Raw genomic sequence first — 22,727 nt, forward strand, 5'->3', positions numbered from 1 at the left:
ATACATTAAATGTCCTAGAAAATGTGAAAATTTGCTGAACCTAATCTGTAAATCCCCTTTTTCAGCTGTGCATAAGGAAATGTGTTCTGCATGGTATGGTGGATTTACAGTAAGTAAAGCAAATAAGAGCATTAGTAAAGCTTAGAGAAGGAGGATTTTGAATATTCGAGCATTATCACTGGAACAGATATCTATCACACATCTGTATTCTTACAAGGAGGTTCTTAAACCTCTAAAAATAAAGGAATACTCCAGTAAAAAGTAAAGTATCACCCATCACATAATGTTTATATTGTACACATAATGTATTTTTACATTATTCAGACATTGTGCCTATAACATCAAATACAGTAGTTGTCCTATCAATGACTCAGTTAACTGAGTGAGCTGTATATTTATTCTCCCTACATACCCTGTTTCTCCAAAAATAATTAGAGATGAGCGAGTAGTATTCGATCGAATACTACGGTATTCGAAATATTCGTACTCGATCGAATACTACTAGCTATTCACAGTAAATATTCGATTCAGAACCAGCAATGATTGGCCGAATGCTGTACAGTGTATAGTATTCGGCAAATCAACGCTGGTTCTGCAGCAGGCTCGTCCTTGCTAGGAGCAGGCAACTTGCTGTTATGAGGGAGCTTACTTTTTCTCATAAGAATGAATTGACCAGTGTACAGCATTCGGCCAATCAACGCTGATTCTGCCGGAGGCACGTCCGTGAGGAGGTGGAGTCTAAGATCGGACCACATCAGTCTCCATTATGGTCAACTTACTCCCAACTCCTCCAGTGCTGGGTTATGTCACTAACATCACAGAGACGGAGAATAGGCATGCCATAGCTCCCCGCATCATGCTGAGTCCCACCAGTAAATCGCTGTTGCAAAAACAATTGATAAAAAAGCTCTGATGGCAGTCTCGCACCAATAGTACTTAGAATTGTAGATGATAAAACATTTAAAAAAGGTTTCCTATAATGTATATGCTGTACAGCATGCTCTTCTGAAGACACGGACTGTAGGTAGATATATTTATAAATGCTATAGGTTTTATTTTTGCAAAAAAGCACATATAAACAAATTATATACAAGACAGCTAAACCTAAATAACAGGGCTATATTTAATTAAAATAATTTTTGCCCCAGGAAAATTATATCAAAAATCATCCAGGTCCGGATAGATGAAGTTGTTCTTATACAGAACATAGGCCAGGATTTGTCCTCCACAAATCATTGCGGTTAACCCAATGCCTAAATATAGACAAGAAAAAGAAAATTTTTTAGAGATAAATTAGATGGGCAAGAAATGTATGTACAGTATATCTGGAGAGAGAAAATAATGAATACCATACAATGCAGTATAATATATACAGATTGTCAATAATAATACTTAATAATTAATCAGTATTAATAATAATAATTAATACTTGATGGTGCTATAGTTCATGAAATGTGAGTTAATCCTAGTTTGGATGTTTGTGCGTTTGGATGTTTGTTCCTCAATCATGCCTACACCGCCGCATGGATTGTCCTCAAATTGCACACAGACATAGAATGTCGGTCGGAATAGAATATAGGCTATTTACCATCCCCGTGGGTGGCTGGGCGTTACGACCACGCGCACCGAATTTTGGGTTGGGAGTAAGTTTGCGAACCTGAGATGACATCATCTCAGGCCCTTCAGCCGCGGTTCGTGGTATAATCTAGGTGCAGCTATCGATGAAGAAGCAGGCTGCAGAACCCAGTGCCAAAAATGGTGTCTCCTGTGCGGGCCATAAAGAAGCACACATGCCGGCTTGCTTTGGGCGGTCCCATACATGCAGCGGGTCAACCATTTTGGTAAGTATGCCGGAGGGGGGCAAACTAGGGCAAAGTTCTGAAACATGAGGATCGTTCTGTCCGAAATGGCAGGAGGAGGCCGCAGCGCTACATAGGCATATTCAGTCATGTGGTCCAGCATGGCCACCAGGGGGGCGTGTAGAGGAGAATATGGGGGGGTCGCGGAGAGGAGGGAAGGGAGGAGGGGGGCGCCGAGACAGGAGGGTGCATGGGATGGGGGGGCCTGCGGGAGGGTGGTTGGGCCTGCGAGGGTCTTACAGGGCATCAGTGCAAGAAGGGGAAGGGGGTTGGGGGCCAGGGGAGAAAGAGGGAATTGGCTTAGGGGGCCTGTGGCATGGGTGAGCGGGAAGAGGCAGGAGCTCCAGGGCCAAGCAGTAGATAAGAGGCCCCCGGGAGCAAGTGGGGGGGGGAAAGGGAGCGGAGGCACGCAGTGGGACGGCGTCGGGGGCGCACACCGACAAACATAGAATACAGGTATGGCTACCTCTACGCGGTTCAGCGCCAACAGACAAAGTCGCGGGCAGATGCTAGTAATGAATAATATTAGATTTATATAGCACCAACATATTTCTCATCTATCTATCTATATACATACACACAAATGAAATCAGTAGGAGACACTTGCCACCAACAGCTTTGGAACTATACTTAACATGACATATATTTCTGATGGAAGGCAAGAACAGGGTGTGACTACAGATTGCCATTGTCAGAAATACTAACTTTCATCACTGAATTTCACACACAGTTGCTTACTGTAAAATGATATTGAACGTCAATGAATACTATGTATTTACCTATAGAGATCCACCAGTCTGTCATGACAGGGAATTCCATATTAACTACAGAAAAAGAAATGGAAAATCCATTGTTCAGTTTGGGTTTCACAGTTACGCTGAGATTTTAATGAACTTGTGCATCCAAGAATAAGGCCAGCTGGGAATTGGAATTGTAACTTGTAGTTGGCTCTGTTGGCTTATACTTAAAATGGTTAACTAGAGCATGAAATGAGTTCACTCGCTGGTAATATTCAATAAACCTCTGAACTTCAGCAGATATTACAATGTATGTTTCATTTACTCTATAGTAATGTGTCATTCTGTAACAGACAACTCTAAATTTCCAGTACGTTTGGAATCTCTCATCATGTTTTTAGGGTTTGCCTGTATGCCCATATTAGACGGATAGTGTGCAGACTTAATGCAGCTATACAGCTACAGCTATACACTGGAAAGATTGAAATCTACTGTTAGAAGCCACAACATAGATACAATCTGCTTGCAGGTCAACTTACCATAAAAGCCAACCTGAATATAAGCTGAGGCCCCTAATTTTAGCACATAAAACTGGGAAAACTTATTGACTCGAGTATAAGCCGAGGGGGGAAAATGCAGCAGCTACTGGAAATTTTCTAAAATTAAAATGGTCTGAGTTTTTGGGTGCAGTAGTTGCTGGGGAAGGGGAGGGGGTGTTTTGGTTGTCTGTCTGCCCCTTCCCTGAGCTTGAGGACTGGTTTTTTTTCCCCCCACTTGGAATTCAGCCTGGCTGAATATAGGGTATCTGCAGTGCTCCTATTAACCCCTTCCCGATGGAATAGGAGCACTGCAGATACCCTATATATATTCAGTAGAAGGGGCACTTTTAGACACAGGGATACCTAATTAGGGTTGAGCAGATCTTGACTTTTCAGGATCGATTTTGAAATCTGATTTCCGATCATTTTTCATTCGAACCCGATCTCGATCCCAATTCCGATCCCAATGCAAGCCAATGGGATTTTTTTTACTAATCGGAGATCGGATTTTAAAAGCAATCCTATTCACTATACAGCATGGAATCTAACAATTGAACACTTTAATTGATAGAATCCACGCTGTGTAGTGAATTTTTTTAATCACTAAGTAGCCAGAGGATTTTTTTTTTAATCCTCTGGCTACTTAGTCCCCCTTGGTGTCCACTTACCTGAAGAGATGGCTTGTCCGGTGCTCGGTGTTCTCGGTCTTCTTTGCCTCGCTGCCCCCGCCTCCCAGGTTAGTGTTTAAAAAAGCTAGGAAGGCGGGGCTTGTAGCTTAGAAGAGTGTGGGCGGGAATAGGGCGGGGAGCCGTAATGTCTCCCCTCCCAGTACCCGCCCTCACTCTCCTAAACCACCCACACTCTCCTAACCTGGGAGGCAGGGGACAGCGAGGCGAAGAAGAACGAGAAGACCGGGCACCGGAGCAGCCATCTCTTCAGGTAAGTAGCTACTTGAGATGTTAGCTCGTCTCCCATTAGAATGAATGGGAGACTAGCTAGCAAAGCATTGTGAGAAATGATCACCGATCTCGATCCCACCTAAAAAAGATCATGTTCGGGATTCTGATCGCAGTCGTGAATTTTTCTTGATCGCCGATCAGAATCCGATTTTTTCCGAACACGATCGCTCAACCCTATACCTAATGTGTATGTGTTTCACAGTCATTTTCTACTTTTAGATGTATTCTAGGGAAAGGAGTGATTTAGAACTCCCTCCAGGGGACTTGAACCTGTAATCATTTGATTGCAAGTCCCATAGACGGCAATACAAATGTTTTTGTAATACAAGTATTTTGTAATATCTGAGTGTGCCTTACCCAGTGATGTCACTATGATGTGAATCATGGTTACTGTGCAGCCATAGTCCCAGATCCATTCTTCCACAATCAACACAAATAGGAAGCTGCTAACCAGAAACGTGGTTTCCAGGGAAATTAAATTTACTGCAGTTAAAAAGAGAGATAATTATATTTATAACTTCAAAATCCATGTCATGAGATTAATAATAATGTTCATTTATATAATAGAATGCAATAACTTGTCCTCAAAACCAATTATTACCAGTGTTATCAGCCCAAGGATACTCCCTGTCATTGTCTTATTGTACAGTAAATTTTCAATTAACAAATAACAGTAAAAAAGTTACTTCCTATTAACAGACTTAAAGTTATACAATCAGTTTCTGAGACACTAATTCATAAGCAACAGAGATGAGCGAGTATATTCAATCGAATACCTCCCCTGCATAGTTATTGTTGTAAAAAATAAAAGTGCCCGGGAAGGTGGGAGGGGATTCAAATTTTTCCCACGTGGTATTCGACCGAATACACCAATAACTATGCAAAGGGAGGTATTCGATCAAATACTACTATTATATCGAATACTATTCGCTCATCTCTAATAAGCAAGAACCCTATGAAACATATTTGCAAAACTTTGGATATTTTTTAATATCAAATATTCTTTATTAAAGTTTTTGCAACAAAACAAAAAAGAAACAAACTGACAAAATGTTTTTAAATAAATAGAAGAAACCAACAGGTTAAAACACCCAGACACATATTTCACCCTTCCTTTCTTAAGGAGCGTAAAGTTGCCCACCTCTAAGGGCCTATTCAAACGGAGTAAACGCGGTACGCAATGTGCCGCGTTTACGGGACGTTTGCGCCACGATTTTGACGGTGCATGTTTGCGTATACGCGGCGCTAACGCGACCGCAAAAATGCACCGTCAAAATTGCGCCGCAAACGTCCTGTAAACGCGGCACTTTGCGTGCCGCGTTTACTCCGTGTGAATAGGCCCTAAGTGTGTTTAAATAGACAGACGCCAATACAATGGACACAGAATATTTAAATGAATTATCTCACGTGCATATAGGATGTGGCTCCATGTGACTAAAAAGTGGCTTCTAGTGAATGAAAAGTGAATACACCACATGTGTTTTATAGGCACCGGAAGTAAACTGTCGCACCAGCCAGCATATCCTGATGTCTGACATCATCACACTCTCATATTGTGTAGAATAGAGACCAGGCAACTAGGGACAGGACTAGAGTTGAGCCGATCCTGACTTTTCAGGATTGATTTTAAAATCCGATTTCCGATCATTTTTCGTTCGAACCCGATCTCGATCCCAATTCCGATCCCAATGCAAGTCAATGGGATTTTTTTATTAATCGGAGATCGGATTTTAAAAGTAATACTATTCACTATACAGTATGGAATCTAACAATTGTTAGAATCCACGCTGTGTAGTGAATCACTAAGTAGCCAGAGGATTTTTTTTTAATCCTCTGGCTACTTAGTCCCCCCTGTTGTCCACTTACTTCCAGAGATGGCTGGTCCGGTGCCCGGTGTTCTTCGCTTCGCTGCCGGTCCAGCTGCAGTCTTCTTCTCCCTTCGCTGCCCCCTCCCTGCCAGGTTAGGAGAGTGTGGGCGGGTTAGGAGAGTGTGGGCGGGTACTGGGAGGGGAGACGTGACGTCTCCCCGCCCTGTACCCGCCCACACTCTCCTAACACGCCCACACTCTCCTAACCTGGCAGGGAGGGGGCCGCGAGGCGAAGAAGACTGCAGCTGGACCGGCAGCGAGGCGAACAGCAGCGGAGCAGCCATCTCTGGAGGTAAGTAGCTACGAGACATGTTAGTTTAGTCTCCCATTAGAATGAATGGAGGCAGCCGGCGTGCAGGGGGTTAAAGCTGTGTGTCGGCTGCTTCCATTCATTCCTATGGAACCGCAGCGGAGCCTTCACATTGAGTATACACTATATACTCAGTGTGAAGGCATTGTGGGAAATACTACCGATCCCGATCCCACCTAAAAAGATCGTGTTCGGAATTCCAATAGCGATCGTGAAATTTTCTCGATCGCCGATCGGAATCCGATTTTTTCCGAACACGATCGCTCAACCCTAACCAGGACACAATAACGGGTGCCTAATTTATCAGAATAAATCAAAGCCCCTTCCTGTCAACAGTTCATTTACACTGTTACTTTATGTCTATGTCTCATGGAGATAGCTCAAGATATAGTTAGCATGTGTGACCACTGGTCTATTTAAATTACTCCAAGACTGTGGTGCAGAATCCCTATTCTATTTGTGGTGTTCCCAGCAGTGGAACCCACAGCTCCGATGTCATTGAATGCCTTTCTGACAGTGGGGAGGTATCTGTGAATTCAGCACACTATCAGATTTCTAGTGGTATTTAAAACCGCAAGTTCATGTGGAAATGAAAGGCCCTTTTTAATGTTTGTGGGGCAAATTGTACTTTGTAATGGTACAATTTAATACTCCATATGAGGAATTGGGAAGCTGGAAAAAAATTCTGAATGGGGTGAAATTGTAGAAAAACTGTGACTCTCTTTCAAGCTTTGTTTTTACTGCGTTTACTGTGCAGCCAAAATGGCATGTCACCTGAATTCTCTGGGTCTGTACAATTCAGGGACTACCAATTTATATATATATTTTTTTACGATTTAACCCCTTAAAAAAAAAATCTAAAATATTTGATGTTTTGATCACTTTTTATTAAAATTTTATGGAAAGTAAAAAGGAGAAAAAACGGAAAATTTGTTTTTGATTTTTTTCCCCATCTACACCTTTGGCTGTATAGGAAAAAAAAGGTTTAACCACTTCCGTACCGCCCATAGACTATAAATGTCTGGATGATGGTTGCCGTGTTCTGACAGGACGTACCGGTACAGCCAATCAGAACACAGCAGCTGCACGAGATTGTGCAGCTGCTGATACTGGGAGCCAGCTGTAACTTCAGCCGGAGCTCCCATAGAGAAAGCTGGGAAGGCTTATTACTTTCCCCGCCTTCTCGATCGCTGTGTATACAGTGCGCAATGAGCGCTGTAAACACAGCTATGAGCGCTGCCATGAGCGGACGGTCACGTAATCCACCGATGTCAGCTTCTTGCAGGAGCTGCTGGGTCCTACAGGACCCAGATCAGCTCTGTATGCTGTATATACAGCGTGCAGGAGACTGTATTTCTTCTGCAACTAGCTGTACCAGCCGCCCCAATTGCAGGGGAAATCAGCTTCCAATAAAAAAAAAAGTGATCAGATATCTCCAAAGGTCTCTTATGACCTTATGGGGACACAATCTGAAAAAATAAAATAAAAAAGTAATAGTAAAGTTTTAAAAAAAAAAAATGCTAATAAAATAATAAAAAAAAATTTAAAATAAAATAATACGCCAATAAAATGCCATTATTAAAAGTTATAGCCCAACCCCTGACGACACCATACAAAATAAAAATTACCGTAACGGAGAGGAACAACTATTTTATCTACGATGGTGATTTGCATTTTTAGATTATTTTTATTAATTTTGTGATATTTTTAAAAAACTTTTTTTAAACCTATTTTATTAGTCCCCTCCTCCCCTCCCCAAGTCATATCCTAGCCTCTATAGCTATAATATAATGACAAGCCTCGAAGCCTTCATAAGGTTCCTGACTATCGGGTTTTACTGTCCGCTTGAGAAGTCGGACATCTTCACTTGAGGACAGGGAAGGACAGGCTCATGATCTCGCCATATGGGAGCCCTTCTGCAATGATAAAAATACAGGGCTGGGGAGACATTTTTTCACTTTGAAGAAGGGCCTCACTGGCAATACCCATGATCAGAATGAAGGCATTAGTGCTGGTTCTCCGCAGTAGAATACAGTGGAGTCCCGGTGACTATGGTGGCCATCATCTTTAAAGTCCTGACATCTGCCGAAATAGTACAGTGGAGAAGACGCCTAGACAGTATAATAAGTACAGTATTAAATAAAAGAAAAAAATAAGTAAAATAAGTAAAATTAAGTAAAAATAAGTAAAATTTATTTAAAAAATTTAAACGTATTGAAAACTCCAATCACCCCCCCTTTCCCTAGGATACATATAAAAGTAAATAATTACTGTGAAGCGCACACACATTAGCTATACCTGTGTCCGAAATCACCCAGTCTACAAACTTAGGGAGCGTTCACATACCGTCGGTGTCCGACAGGTAGTGTCCGCTCAAAATCTGGCACGGACATTAGGAGCGGACACTAGCTGTGTCCGTGACACCTGTCATTTATTTAAATGAGTATTGGGTGCGTTCTTTTGCTCTCCGTGCCCGTCCTTCCCTGTCCGCATGTAAAGATTTCCGACTTCTCAAGCGGACAGAAGAACCCTGCATGTCAGGTTTTTCTGTCCGCTTGAGAAGTCGGACATCTTCACTTGAGGACAGGGAAGGAAGGGCACGGAGTGCAAAAGAACGCACCCGATGTCCATTTAAATAAATAACAGGTGTCACGGACACATCTAGTGTCCGCTCCTAATGTCTGTGCCAGATTTTGAACGGACACTAGGAGCGGACACTACCTGTCGGACACCGACGGTAGTGTGAACGCTCCCATATAAAAATATTTCTCCAATACAGTGAATGCCGTTTTTTTTTTTTTTTTTTTTGTTTTGCTGTTTGGCATCTAAAAATTTAAATAAAAGAAATGATCAAAGCAATAGACATTCTCCAAAAAGGTATAGCTAAAAAATATTCCTAGCCTTGCAAAAAAAAAAAAATAGAAATATAAAAAAGTTATATATGTCACAATATGGCGACTTTAAAAAATATTTTATTTTGCAAAGTTTTGGATATTTTTTAAGGGATTCAAGTGTAAATACAACTATATTATATTTGGTATCCTTGGAATTGTACCAAAACATAGAATACAGGTGACATGTCATTTTGGCTGCACAGTGAACGCCGCAAAAACAAAGCCAGTAAGAAAGTCGCACAAATGCACTTTTTCTCCAATTATACCCCATTCTGAATTTCTTTCTAGCTTCACAGTATATTGTACAGAATAATAAATGGACCATTTTGAGGAACAATTTGTCTCGCTAACATTAAGCCCTTATGTGTGAATGGAAAAATAAAAAAGTTATTGGACTTGAAAGGTAGGAAGTCAAAACTGAAAATTTGATACTCGAGATATGCCTGTGTAGGAAGGGGTTAAACATGTTCAAACTGTAAGATCATTCTCTTCACAAACTGAAGTAAGCTGAGCCCGCACATGCTGTATATGTGCATTATATGTTATTAAGGATTCAACTCATGTATTAGAAGTATGGTTGGTCTATGGAAGGCAGATCCTTATGTACAGATGTAGCAGGTGCCATAGACTTAACATAGCATGTCTTCACTATATGCCAAGCTTGGCTATCACTACAAAGCATTGGCTTAACAAATAGCAGATCGTATTCAGTGAGTATTTGTCATGTTAAATAGAAGCATTGTCTGTGTCTTTAAGGGGTTAACATTGTAGAACTAAAATAAAATAATACTACCCCTACCCAGGTACTTTTTATTTGACCAGGAAGGAGGTGTTTTAAAATCAAAAGGTCCAAGTTCATCAAACGTATCCAACCTATAAATCGAAAAGGAAAGAAAAATTAAGTACACTTCAATTTTTATTATAATATAAGCTTCAAGTCAGTAGTTCCTTTAATATTATGAAATTCTGAGAAGACAGGATTTATGCAGTGACATTATGATTAATTCACATTCACACGAGATATTACTTCAGCTGAAATACCAATCTCTATTCTACGAAATAATGAAGGAAATTTAAAAGGAACTCATAACCACCATATTTGTGATATCCAAGTCAGTGAGAAGATTAAAGGTGGCCATATCAGAGGTAAACACTGAACTGCACCTTAGGAGACAAGGATTAAAAGTTTGTGTGCAAATAAGATTAGACAGAGTCCCTATATGGCATACTAGTGTTAGTGGCTGTGTTGTCAATATAATATGTCATCTATTAGGAAATGGCACAATGCTGTTTTACGACTATTTCATTCTAGGAAATATAAAAAAACAAAAAACTTGATAGTCTTCAGTAGTTGATACCTTTTTAATGTCTAACAAATAATAATGACAGATTACAGGAGCCTAGAGTTCCGAAACGTTGTAATCTGTCATCATTATTAGTTAGCCATTAAAAAGGTATCAGCTACTGAAGACTATCAAGTTTTTTGTTTTTTTATATTTCCTACCCACTGGCTAACACGGTATGAGAATAAACATTTTCCTTATATTTCATTCTAGCGATCAACAAATAATTCAGTGGTCAAATTCCACTGAGAAAATATTGTTGGTATATACTAGGACTGAGAGTCCCATCAGTAGTAATTGGGCTGTGCAGCACTGTGCTACAGTCCTGATATGGATAACACAGATCAGTAGCACTGCACAGACTTCAGCGATGGGCCCAGGGAAAGTAAGAAAAATAATAAACACCTATACTTGGCATCCAGCTATGTTTCTCAGACCTATGACTGATGTTATGTGCCCCGGGGTCTCTACTGAGGACTGTGACGTCAAAACGCTGTGTCAATGTGATATGGCGTCATTGTTCCCCACGTAGACAGGAGTAAAGGACCAGGGTTCCATTATTAAGGAACCACGCTCTCTGGTGTATAGAAGAGGGTGGTAGACCAAGATCCAAACTTGAATAATTTATTGAATAAAGTACAGTACAGCACACAGCACAACGCATTTCGGGCCTCACAATGGCCCTTTCTCAATTGCAAAAGGAAAGCAGGTCCCGTCGGGTCGGATGCTTCAAGCTACTGTGTGGGAACCCCTGGAGAACATTACACTGTGTGGAGATACTGTAGCGCGTTATATTGTGTGGAGGAACTGTAGAGCATTATACTGTTTGGGGCCATTGTGAAGAATTTTATGCTTTGTGGGGTGACTGTGGAGCATTTTACTGTGTGAAGCCGCTGTGGAACATTTTATATAGTGTATAACATTATACTGTGTGGGGAGCACTGGGGAAATTTATATATACTATATGGGGGGCCAGAGAACAGGAAACTGTAAGATATGTCAAGGAACAGGGGAGTCCACAAATTTTGCCTGGTTTCTGAATAGAATAAAAGGTAGCGTTCAGTGCTAAACAGCACAATAAAATAAAGAATACAGAGGCAGAATACAGGGAAAGACATTTATTTTTCAAATGCAACTAAGTACGGTAAACTTGTTCAAAAGTGGGTCCTGCCTTTAGAAAGTTTGGGAACCACCGTTCTAGGGTAACCTCTATATTTCTTTTTGTTTTTCTACTTCCATGTTAATAAACTTGCATATTTCTGCCAAACCAGCTTGGTACCAGTATCACTTCATTCAGACATGATCCCAGTGTCATCTTTAAACAATATAAGCAAATGTATGAGAATACCAGAGAGGATCCTACTCACGTCCTACAGCATTTGACTTTATAGGACCCATGCATTATACTTGCTGAGTGTCACAACAACTGTACATAGTGTTTCTGTAAATGCCTGATATTACATTAGGTGAAAGAATAATATTAACATTTTGAAGCAGCTCAAACTTGCCAGTGCTCAAAAAATGCCTGGCAGAGCTCCCACAAATAGAGGTGAACTCCTAGCATCCCAGAAGGATGGCCAAATCTCTCTGACCTCCGAACTCTCTGATACATTTTTCATATATTAATATTGTATTCTATCACGGTTGCTGAATGACTTTCTTGTGCTGTGATACATGTAATTTTATTTGATGTGTTTTTGTTTGCAATATTGTTTTTTTAAACCAATATTATGAATTTTTAAAATGTATTTAATGCTAATATATAACTTCACGACATGTTACATGATCATTCTTATTGATAATTAGTAGAGATTAGTGACTACTATTCGAAACGGACGTTTCTAATAGCACGTACCCATAGGAATGAATGGAAGCGGCCGGCATGCTGACTTTGCCGGCGGCCGGCTGCTTAACCCCCTGCGTGCTGGCTGCGTCCATTCATTCCTATGGGTGCGTGCTATTCGAAATGGGAGTTTTGCATAGTACTCACTCATCTCTAATAATTAACTGTTATATTACACGTGATTATTATTATTGATTTGTATGGATGAACTTTTGCTTTATTGTTTGTCAGTGTCAGATTGAAGGGCATAAGGCCCACCAGAGGAACTTATTGATGGGGCCCACCCAACAACTTTATGCTAATGGCCTACATCACAGCTCCTTCACTGAAATTTTGCATAGGTGCTAACAGGCAAAGCATACAGGGCTGCTATTAGGAATTTTGAGCCCTCCCCCCAACAGTATAATGTACCACATGGTATATAATGTTCCACACCAGCCTTACACATATGCTTCCAAAAGCCCACACAAAGTTAATGCTTCACAATGGCCCCAGACAATATAATATGCTCTGCAGACCCCCACCCCACAACAGTAGAATGCTGCACAGTGGCCCCATACAGTATAAAATGCTTCCTAGAGCGCCCACAAATTTAATGCTCCACAATGGCCCCACACAGTATAATATGCTCTGCAGACCCCACCCCACAACAGTAGAATGCTGCCCAGTGGCCCCATACAGTATGATATGCTTCCCAGAGCTCCCACACAGTATAATGCTCCCCAGCAGCTACACACAATATAATATGCTCCCCACAATGCCCCATCAGTATATAGTAAATGTGCTCCACTGAATTGCAAATAAGGTGGAATGGCACTCATTAAGTTACCTTGAGAAAAAATCCTTTTTATTTTATCCTATTCTAACTTCAATCCATGTCTGCTTTTCACTTGCTGATATTCTTACTGTTACTTATACACAGGATGAAGAATTCTGCTTACTTTTTACATTATACTGAGTAAGATTGTAGAGGTCAGATATAGTTTAGGTCATGATCCACAATTTTCAGATAGGAAAGCATTTAGTGAATCAAACCCATTATCCTAATTAATCAAAGATTATCAGCATAATGTCATGTATGCATGACTAATATATTATCTGTGAACTCCGAGCAAACTCATCCGCATTTACTAATTACATTTCATAACCTCCTCTGTATGTGGCATTTAGAAAAAAACTTTTATGTACAAAAGGCCATTCTAATAAAATTCATACAGCTAATAGCATTACCGGCCAAACCTATAAAAAGAGGATTTCTTAGCACCTAAATTGGGTCTGAATAACATGGTTTAATGTTACAAATTGGTGATTGATATATATTTATTACCAAAATCTTCTTTTTCTATGTTTGTGGAACTTGCACTGTAAAAGCACATCCTCAATATATTCTGATCTATCAGTCTGTAATTTTCTTTCTGTAACTTACAGTACTCTGTTCTGAATCGTATGTGTATTAACAAAGGGCTGATAATTAGAGATGAGTGAACAGTAAAATGTTCGATATTCGATATTCGTTTAGAGTAGCCGCTCAATATTCGACTACTCAAATCGAATATCGAACCCTATTATAGTCTATGGGGGGAAAATGCTTGTTTCAGGGGTCGGCAACATTCGATCAAATTACACTTACCAAGTCCACGAGTGAGGGTCGGGCTGGATCCTCCGAGAAGTCTTCTCTGTGCAGCGTCCCCGCGGCATCTTCCGGCTCTGAATTCACTCTGTCAGGCATCGGGCCTGGGCAGAGCCGACTTTGCATGCCCGCACTACAAGAAAATGTAGTGCGGGCATGCGCAGTCGGCTCTGCCCAGGCCCGATGCCTGGCAGAGTGAATTCAGAGCCGGAAGACACTGCGGGGAAGCTGCACAGAGAAGACTTCTAAAGGTAGGAGAAGAACCAGCGACTCTATAGCATTCTGCCAATCAATGCTGGTTCTGCATCGAACTTTTCCATTCGAATAGCAAGTGGTACTCGATCGAGTACGAGTATTTCGAATATCATAGTATTCTATCAAATACCTACTCGATCGATAATGAATATTCCTTGTCGAGCTTGCCAAGCTGTTTTAGAACACAGGATTCAATGAACATAAAGTACTTGCCGAACTGCACTGAATCTGTGGTCAGAGCTTTAGCTATTAGGTCTGGTGTATACAGATCTGCCCATCTGTCAGTGCATAAAGACTGTATAATTCATTACGCTTGGTTCACACCAGCGTTCGGCACTCCGTTCTCAGATTTCCGTCTTCTGTGAGCGTTTTATGCTCTCCGCAGTGAAACCGTTTTTTTTAAACCGGACACAGAGTACTGCATGTCCGTCTCTGTGTCCGGTTTAAAAAAAAATGTTTTTGCAGCGGAGAGCATAAAACGCTCACCGGCGCTCACGGCCGGACACTTTTCAAACCCATTCAAATGAATAGGTTTGAAAAGATGCCTGCAGGTTTCCGTCTCCTGCCCAGTTTTCAACAACAAACCACTATATTTACTGCCATATAAAACCAGAGGCATAATTTGGTACAGCACAGATCCTATGCACTACAATGGGAGCACTGTTATAGTTCTGTACTAAAAGGATTTATATTAGGGCAGTTTGCATTAGACATTAGTTAGATTAACCAAGGCACTCCAGAGGATAGGTATGGTAATGATGCTCTGAAAGGGTTTCATCCCAGATACATATCAATTCTCAGTTCAGGCACTCAATAACATAGCTTTAGGTGAATATTTTATTCTCCCACTTCAGTGTTATTTAATCGTACATCAAAGAAATGCAATCTAATGAAATGTTGTTAACAAAGGACCTTCTCTTTAGGAGAAGAAGCTTGGGCTAGATGAAGAAAATGTGTGGGTATACTACTATAGGAAATGTCTACTCTGACTCAGCAGACACATATATAATGTCCATTTGAAGTGCCTATGGCCCACCAGACCACTGTGTTCTGGGGGCCCCTCAACAGCATTCCCCATAGCCCCTACACAGTATAATAAACCACATGGTATATAATGGTGTACATGGTATATAACGCTCTGCACACTATAATATGCTCCACAGTGGCCCCAAATAGTATTGTATTCCACAGTAGCCCCACACAGTTTAATATGCTCCCCACAGTCCCCCGTATAATGCTCCACAGTGGCCACACAGAGTATAATATACTCCACAGTGGCCCTATACACTATAATACTGCTTCATGGCCCCACTCAGTATAATATGCTTCCCAACAGATCCACACAATATCATATGCCCCACACAGTATAAAAGGCTCCCCACAGTGCACCCCAGTATAATGCTCCACAGTGGCCCTACACAATATAATGTGCTCCCCAACAGTGCCCCACAGTAAAATGCCCCAGAGAGTATAATATGCTCCTGAGAATCCCAACACAATATAATATTCTCCACAGTGGCCCCACACAGTATAACAGTGCAGAAGAATACATCTCACAGTATAATAGGCTCCCCACACTGACCCCCCAGTATAAAGCACCACAGTGGCCCCACACAGTATAATGCTCCCCAGTGGCCCCACACAGTGTAACACTCTACAATGTCCTCACTCAATATAATATGCTCCCCAGAGGGCCCCCAGTATAATGCTCCACAGTGGCCCCACAAGATATGATATACTCCCCAGAACCGTGATCCACTTCAAGCAAAACTTCTCAAAATTCATTTTGATGAATCTGTGAGGTTTTCCCATTCATTTCAGTGCTATTATTATACTATGGGTGCTCAATCGCATGCCTCAGTGGTGACGACTGGAATGCCTAGAAAATGACAAAGGGTCACCGGAAGCCCAGGAGAGGTAAGTTAATAATGTTATTGGCATATAATGGTGGGCTCCTTTCGGTTATTGATGTGGACGGGCCTAACTCCAAGATCTGGAGTCATCAGATTCTGGATCCCGGAGGAACCCTTTGGGGACGGTGGCCCTGGGCAATTGATCAGTCTGACCACCCCATCCCCCAAAGCAGGTCCTGCTTGGAAGGTACTTATTGTCTTTGCAGAGATCCAAATGGTGAAAGGTGTGTTAAACACAATGCTAATTGAAAAAAAAACTATGCAAAATAGATCTTTTCAGGAGGAAGAAAAGCTGTTTCTCTAGTGTCGGCTGGATGTCTTCAAGAAGAATCAGTTCCTTAAAAATGGACTTCTGTGGGGAAGTTGGAAATTGGAGCGTCAGTCATAACACTTCAATTTCCAGATTATATATGGAGTTCTTTAAATGTTTCAGTTTTCCATTACACAAACCAAACAAGTACAAGTACTACAAGCATTCACAAACTGGAACCGACCCCTTCTGCAGTAATCCCCACAAAAGTCACTCATCTTTTTAAGGGGATCACAAGGTCTTTGGCAATATAATGCACATAGACTCTCTTTCTGTACAATCTTCCAGTAATCAAAAGTTATTGAAAGCTGCATGTGAAATAAAGCGTTTTATTGAGCCCATTCATAGCAGCGGGTGATCCTGGTTGTACAGAGTGAGAGTTCTGATCTAGTTTATAAACTGAATCCTCCTTGGGGAAGCTCTCTCTAAAGATGGGTGTAATAAATTCACTTGTACAGCTGTTCCAGCATCCTTTTAATGTTCTCTTACATTCTAGAAATGTCCTCTGGACTATGGTGGAATGAGCTAAACAAGTATTTTTACAGCATTTATGGCATAAAACTTACCTTAGAATTAAGAAACAAATAATGTGGGCCAAGTACAACACAGTGTAGAAGACTAAAGTGCAAATGAGCAAATTCTGTAGAACAATCTATGGAAACAAACAATTTATGTTAAAAACACACAAACACAAGATCAGACCGCATTAGTCAAAATGTACGTGTGGATCACATCAGCCAGTGAGAAATGACACTTATTTATTTTGCTTACTTATATAAGATAATCCTTTAATAGTTCCACCGTGGGGAAATTCAGTGTGTTACAGCAGCATAGATAGAGTAATACAGTAATATACAGTATTTAAAAAAGAACACATTCAAGCTCATAGCAGATAGAAAAAAGATACTAGGAGTCATAGTAACTAAGAAGAAAAAAAAAAGGCTCAGGATCATTTAGTTCTCTGTGCGGATTGATCTCCGCTTAGCCTGATGTTGATTATACAGCCTGACCGAGCTTGGGAGGAAGGATCTCAGATAGCGCTCCTTCTATAGCGCCATCATATTCCGCAGCATTGACACTTCACTTGTCCAGTGTACTTGGTAAACTTAATCTGATATTTGACTGGTTGCTATTGTCAATGAAGATGCTTTGTCATAGATACTAGACATTAGATAGATACTAGATATTGGCATATGAGAAACACTGTGGTTTAGACAAGAGGGTTATACGTTACAAACTGTAGAATGCATTTTACAACTTTATGTTGTAATTCTTAATTCATCCATGACAAATTACATGTTTTAAAGTAGTATTCCCATCTCAGCTGGAGATGGACTGGACGCTAGGCTCAGATAAATGTGTAGGAGTTACAGAAACAGCATAGCTTGCAGTAGTACATAACTCCAATATTCGGAATGAATCCAGCGTCACCAAGAATCCTTAAAATGTAGCTTTTATTTTTTCATCTAAAATATTTCATTCAGCATATATATAACTCCAATATACTTCAATGGGAGCTAACAAAACAGCATAAAATAGACATGTCCAAGGTGCCCAAACTGCAAAATTCAGACAAAATTGGTTGGTTTTCTTTGGTGCATTAAGTTGCAGTATCTACATGGTAGGTCTACCTTCCAGCTTTTACATTGCAATGCTTAAAAATAATATAATATTAAGCCTGCCTTGCATCTCAGGATCCTGTTGGCCTCCTGCTGAGCAGTTGAGTGCCCAATCTGACCCCATACTGGCCACCAATAGAAGAAGCCGTGGGACTACATCAGCCCAGCACTGACATTAGCCTCTCCATGTGGGGGGTACATCCTCCTCTCTGAGACATAGTGCTGAAAACCACCAGCTGTAGAAAGCCTGGGACCCACTGACACGCTGGGAGATTGTCGGGAAGGGCTTAAGTGTTTCACTAGATTAAAAAAAAAATGAAGCTAAAATTTAGAAAATTGCACATTCTATCAATAATATGTGGATGTAAACTTCTGCTGGGGCACATGGCAGTACAACAAAGGCAAGGTGCTCAATTTTGGCTGGGCATATTGCTGGAATTGTTGCAGGCACCATGATGCATTTGCAGAGGCTCTGAGATACCGGAACCATGGAAACCACTAGTAAATTATCTTAAATTTAGAAACTACACCCCTCAAGGAATTTATTAAGGGTGTATAGTGAGAATTGACAGTTGACTCCCCAATAGTTTCACAGAATTTATGATCACTGGAATGTGAAAATGAAAACATACTTTTTTCTGAAAAAGAAAAATGTTGCTTTAGGCCCAAAATGTTCATTTTCACAAGAGTCAAAGGAATCGGTTGTCCATTGATTCATAACAGAATTCAATGAAATGCTTGGGTGGTGGAATTGAGATGTGCAGTTTCCAAAAGGGGTTGATTTCACTTTCTGGTATTCCAATGGCTCTGCAAACAAAACAAAACAAAAATGCGCTCCTTCTCTTTTGTGCTGTGCTGTGTACTCAAACACCAACCACTTAAAAAAAAAATAAATATATATATATATATATATATATATATATATATATATATATACACATTTTTAATTATACTGTTTGGGGTGCTTATCAAATTGGCTAAATAGCTTGTGCTATCCCAATGTATTTGGGACATTTAGTAGTGTTGTGTTAGGCTTGGTTCACTTCTGCGTTTAGTAATCCATTCGGGGAGTCCGCATGTGGACCCCCTGGATCGGAATACCAAAAGCATTGGCAAGCGGAGAGCTTGTGAAAGCACACGGACCCCATAGATTATAATGGGGTCCGTGTGCTTTCCGCGTGGTGTCTGCACGGAACATGCGGACAGAAAAGTACTTCATGATCTGCTTTCATGTCCTCATTATAGTCTATGGGGTCTGCTTGCTTTCACTTCTCACCGCTTGTCAATGCATTTGGTATTCCGTTCGGGGGGTCCCCATGTGGACTCCCCGAACGGATTACCAAACGCAGATGTTAACCGGGCCTCAGGGTTGACAGACAAACAGTCAGTAAATGAGAATAAAAGCTTAATAACCCAGGTAGAAAGAAAAAAAGAGAGATCTAAAGCAAAAATCTGGATAGAAACTGCAAAATAAATAAAACAAAGTAACATTCTGTATATGAAGCTGTACATCTGTACTCAGATAACCTCGCAATCTTAATAACAAAAAATAAGTGAGAAAAACAGAAGAGCACTACACAGTGGATGTCGTGACCATGAAATAAAAATAGTAATAAAATAGGTCAAGAACTTTTACAAAAAAAAGATACATAATATTAGCCACGTTACAATTATATTATAAGTAAAAAAAAAATGCTGAATAAAAACACAGGATATATTATGATGATAAGAAACTTTGAGCTCTCCAATAGATTCATTGGTATACAATGTACATACTCTATACTACTAGGCACACTAGACAACTTTTAACCATAAAGCTCAAAGCCAAAGCATTGAAGACACAGAGTTTTCTTTATAAAATCTGCTGCATTCTCAACATACTATATTAATATAGAAAATATTGCATTCATTTTACCTTTGTCTCAGATATTTTGATCTTGAGTGCCATCGGAACATACTGACGTAAAAAGGATAATATTGGACGCAGGCATATTAACCAGTGAACACCATGTTAGTTGATGTGACACAGAATAATACGTATCTTGGCAGCTTAGTGGGATTGAACTCAGCAAAGATTTAGACCATCTGGAAGGATAATCTGGAAAGGAATAGCTTGTGAGTTTTCCAAGTAACTTCTGTCTGCAGAAATATTCTCTACAATGAGTAGAATAAGGTTAAATGATTATTTGAAGTTTTAGGAATATAGATCATATGGTTATCATTAGACTTCAGCTCAATGTAACCAGCAAGGGATGAAGTACTTAAAATCTGACTACAACATTAGGAATATTAATCTTCTTTTCAGGCTTTTTACTCATATGAGAGCCACTCAGGTGCTGAATACAGTGGGGCAAAAAAGTATTTAGTCAGTCACCAATAGTGCAAGTTCCACCACTTAAAAAGATGAGAGGCGTCTGTAATTTACATCATAGGTAGACCTCAACTATGAGAGACAAAATGAGAAAACAAATCTAGAAAATCACATTGTCTGATTTTGTAAGAATTTATTTGCAAATTATGGTGGAAAATAAGTATTTGGTCACCTACAAACAATTAAGATTTCTGGCTCTCACAGACCTGTAACTTCTTCTTTAAGAGTCTCCTCTTTCCTCCACTGATTACCTGTAGTAATGGCACCTGTTTAAACTTGTTATCAGTATAAAAAGACACCTGTGCACACCCTCAAACAGTCAGACTCCAAACTCCACTATGGTGAAGACCAAAGAGCTGTCAAAGGACACCAGAAACAAAATTGTAGCCCTGCACCAGGCTGGGAAGACTGAATCTGCAATAGGCAAGCAGCTTGGATTGAAGAAATCAACTGTGGGAGCAATAATTAGAAAATGGAAGACATACAAGACCACTGATAATCTCCCTCGCTCTGGGGCTCCACGCAAAATCTCACCCCGTGGGGTCAAAATGATCACAAGAACGGTGAGCAAAAATCCCAGAACCACGCGGGGGGACCTAGTGAATGAACTGCAGAGAGCTGGGACCAATGTAACAAAGCCTACCATCAGTAACACACTACGCCGCCAGGGACTCAGATCCTGCAGTGCCAGACATGTCCCACTGCTTAAGCCAGTACATGTCCGGGCCCGTCTGAAGTTTGCTAGAGAGCATTTGGATGATCCAGAAGAGTATTGGGAGAATGTCCTATGGTCTGATGAAACCAAACTGGAACTGTTTGGTAGAAACACCACTTTACGTGTTTGGAGGAAAAAGAATACTGAGTTGCATCCATCAAACACCATACCTACTGTAAAGCATGGGGGTGGAAACATCATGCTTTGGGGCTGTTTCTCTGCAAAGGGGCCAGGACGACTGATCCGGGTACATGAAAGAATGAATGGGGCCATGTATCGTGAGATTTTGAGTGCAAACCTCCTTCCATCAGCAAGGGCATTGAAGATGAAACGTGGCTGGGTCTTTCAACATGACAATGATCCAAAGCACACCGCCAGGGCAACGAAGGAGTGGCTTTGTAAGAAGCATTTCAAGGTCCTGGAGTGGCCTAGCCAGTCTCCAGATCTCAACCCTATAGAAAACCTTTGGAGGGAGTTGAAAGTCCATGTTGCCAAGCGACAGCCCCCAAAACATCACTGCTCTAGAGGAGATTTGCATGGAGGAATGGGCCAACGTACCAACAACAGTGTGTGCCAACCTTGTGAAGACTTACACAAAACGTTTGACCTCTGTCATTGCCAACAAAGGATATATAACAAAGTATTGAGATGAAATTTTGTTACTGACCAAATACTTATTTTCCACCATAATTTGCAAATAAATTCTTACAAAATCAGACAATGTGATTTTCTGGATTTGTTTTCTCATTTTGTCTCTCATAGTTGAGGACTACCTATGATGTAAATTACAGACGCCTCTCATCTTTTTAAGTGGTGGAACTTGCACTATTGGTGACTGACTAAATACTTTTTTGCCCCACTGTATTGTTGGACCTTGAAAACACCCGGGGTACAATTGTGTCACTAAAGTAAGGGAAGAGAGTGCGCAGTCACATTCATATACCCTTTTTCACTGTATAGAAAAGTATGGTCATCTGCACTTTTCTGCACAAAGGAAACTTGAAAAACCATATACTATCCAGTTTACACTAGTAAACACTAGTATTAAAGAAATACTAGTTTGGCAATAATCCCCGCATTATGTTATTAGGCTCATTAAACGAGTCATGCATGATGTTAAGGGGGCTGCCCCTAGAGGGCAGCCAACAGAGGCACTGTTCTCCTAATTACATCCTGGAGGATAGATTTACATATTTTACCCATAGACGTCAAGTTGAGTATCTCAATGTGACTTGCGACAAAACAGTTGCTTTAAGGCCCATGCATACATTATAACAGTATTGCATAGCAGATACCTGAAAATAAGCTGATAATAAACAACTAAAGCCTCATTCACATCAGTGTTCGTACTGCGTCCGGGGGAGTCCGCATGAGGACCCCCTTCCCCGAATGGAATACCGAATGCAACTACAAGCAGTGTGCCAGTGAAAGCACACGGACTCTATAGACTATAATGGGGTCCGTGTGCTTGCTGCCAGATCTCCACAGGGATCATGCAGACAGGAAAGTAGTTCACAATCTACTTTCCTGTCTGCATGATTCGTGCGGGCAGCATGCGGCAG

The 22,727-nt window shown here is 40.7% G+C and overlaps 1 protein-coding gene across 1 annotated transcript; it reads right to left on the bottom strand.

The window, feature by feature from the left end:
* Positions 1-1,065: 1,065 nt before the first annotated feature.
* Positions 1,066-20,131, bottom strand: TMEM244 (transmembrane protein 244). The gene is made up of 6 exons (XM_075268080.1): positions 19,995-20,131; positions 17,027-17,112; positions 9,966-10,039; positions 4,452-4,577; positions 2,639-2,683; positions 1,066-1,253 (listed from the first exon to the last, which is right to left on the bottom strand). Exons 1-6 carry the CDS (start codon positions 20,025-20,027, stop codon positions 1,159-1,161), a joined length of 459 nt encoding a protein of 152 aa, XP_075124181.1. The 5' UTR covers positions 20,028-20,131; the 3' UTR covers positions 1,066-1,158.
* Between the last annotated feature and the right edge of the window lie 2,596 nt (positions 20,132-22,727).

The sequence above is a fragment of the Leptodactylus fuscus genome, chromosome 3, assembly GCF_031893055.1.
Source record: "Leptodactylus fuscus isolate aLepFus1 chromosome 3, aLepFus1.hap2, whole genome shotgun sequence".
In the NCBI taxonomy this organism is placed as follows: Eukaryota; Metazoa; Chordata; class Amphibia; order Anura; family Leptodactylidae; genus Leptodactylus; species Leptodactylus fuscus.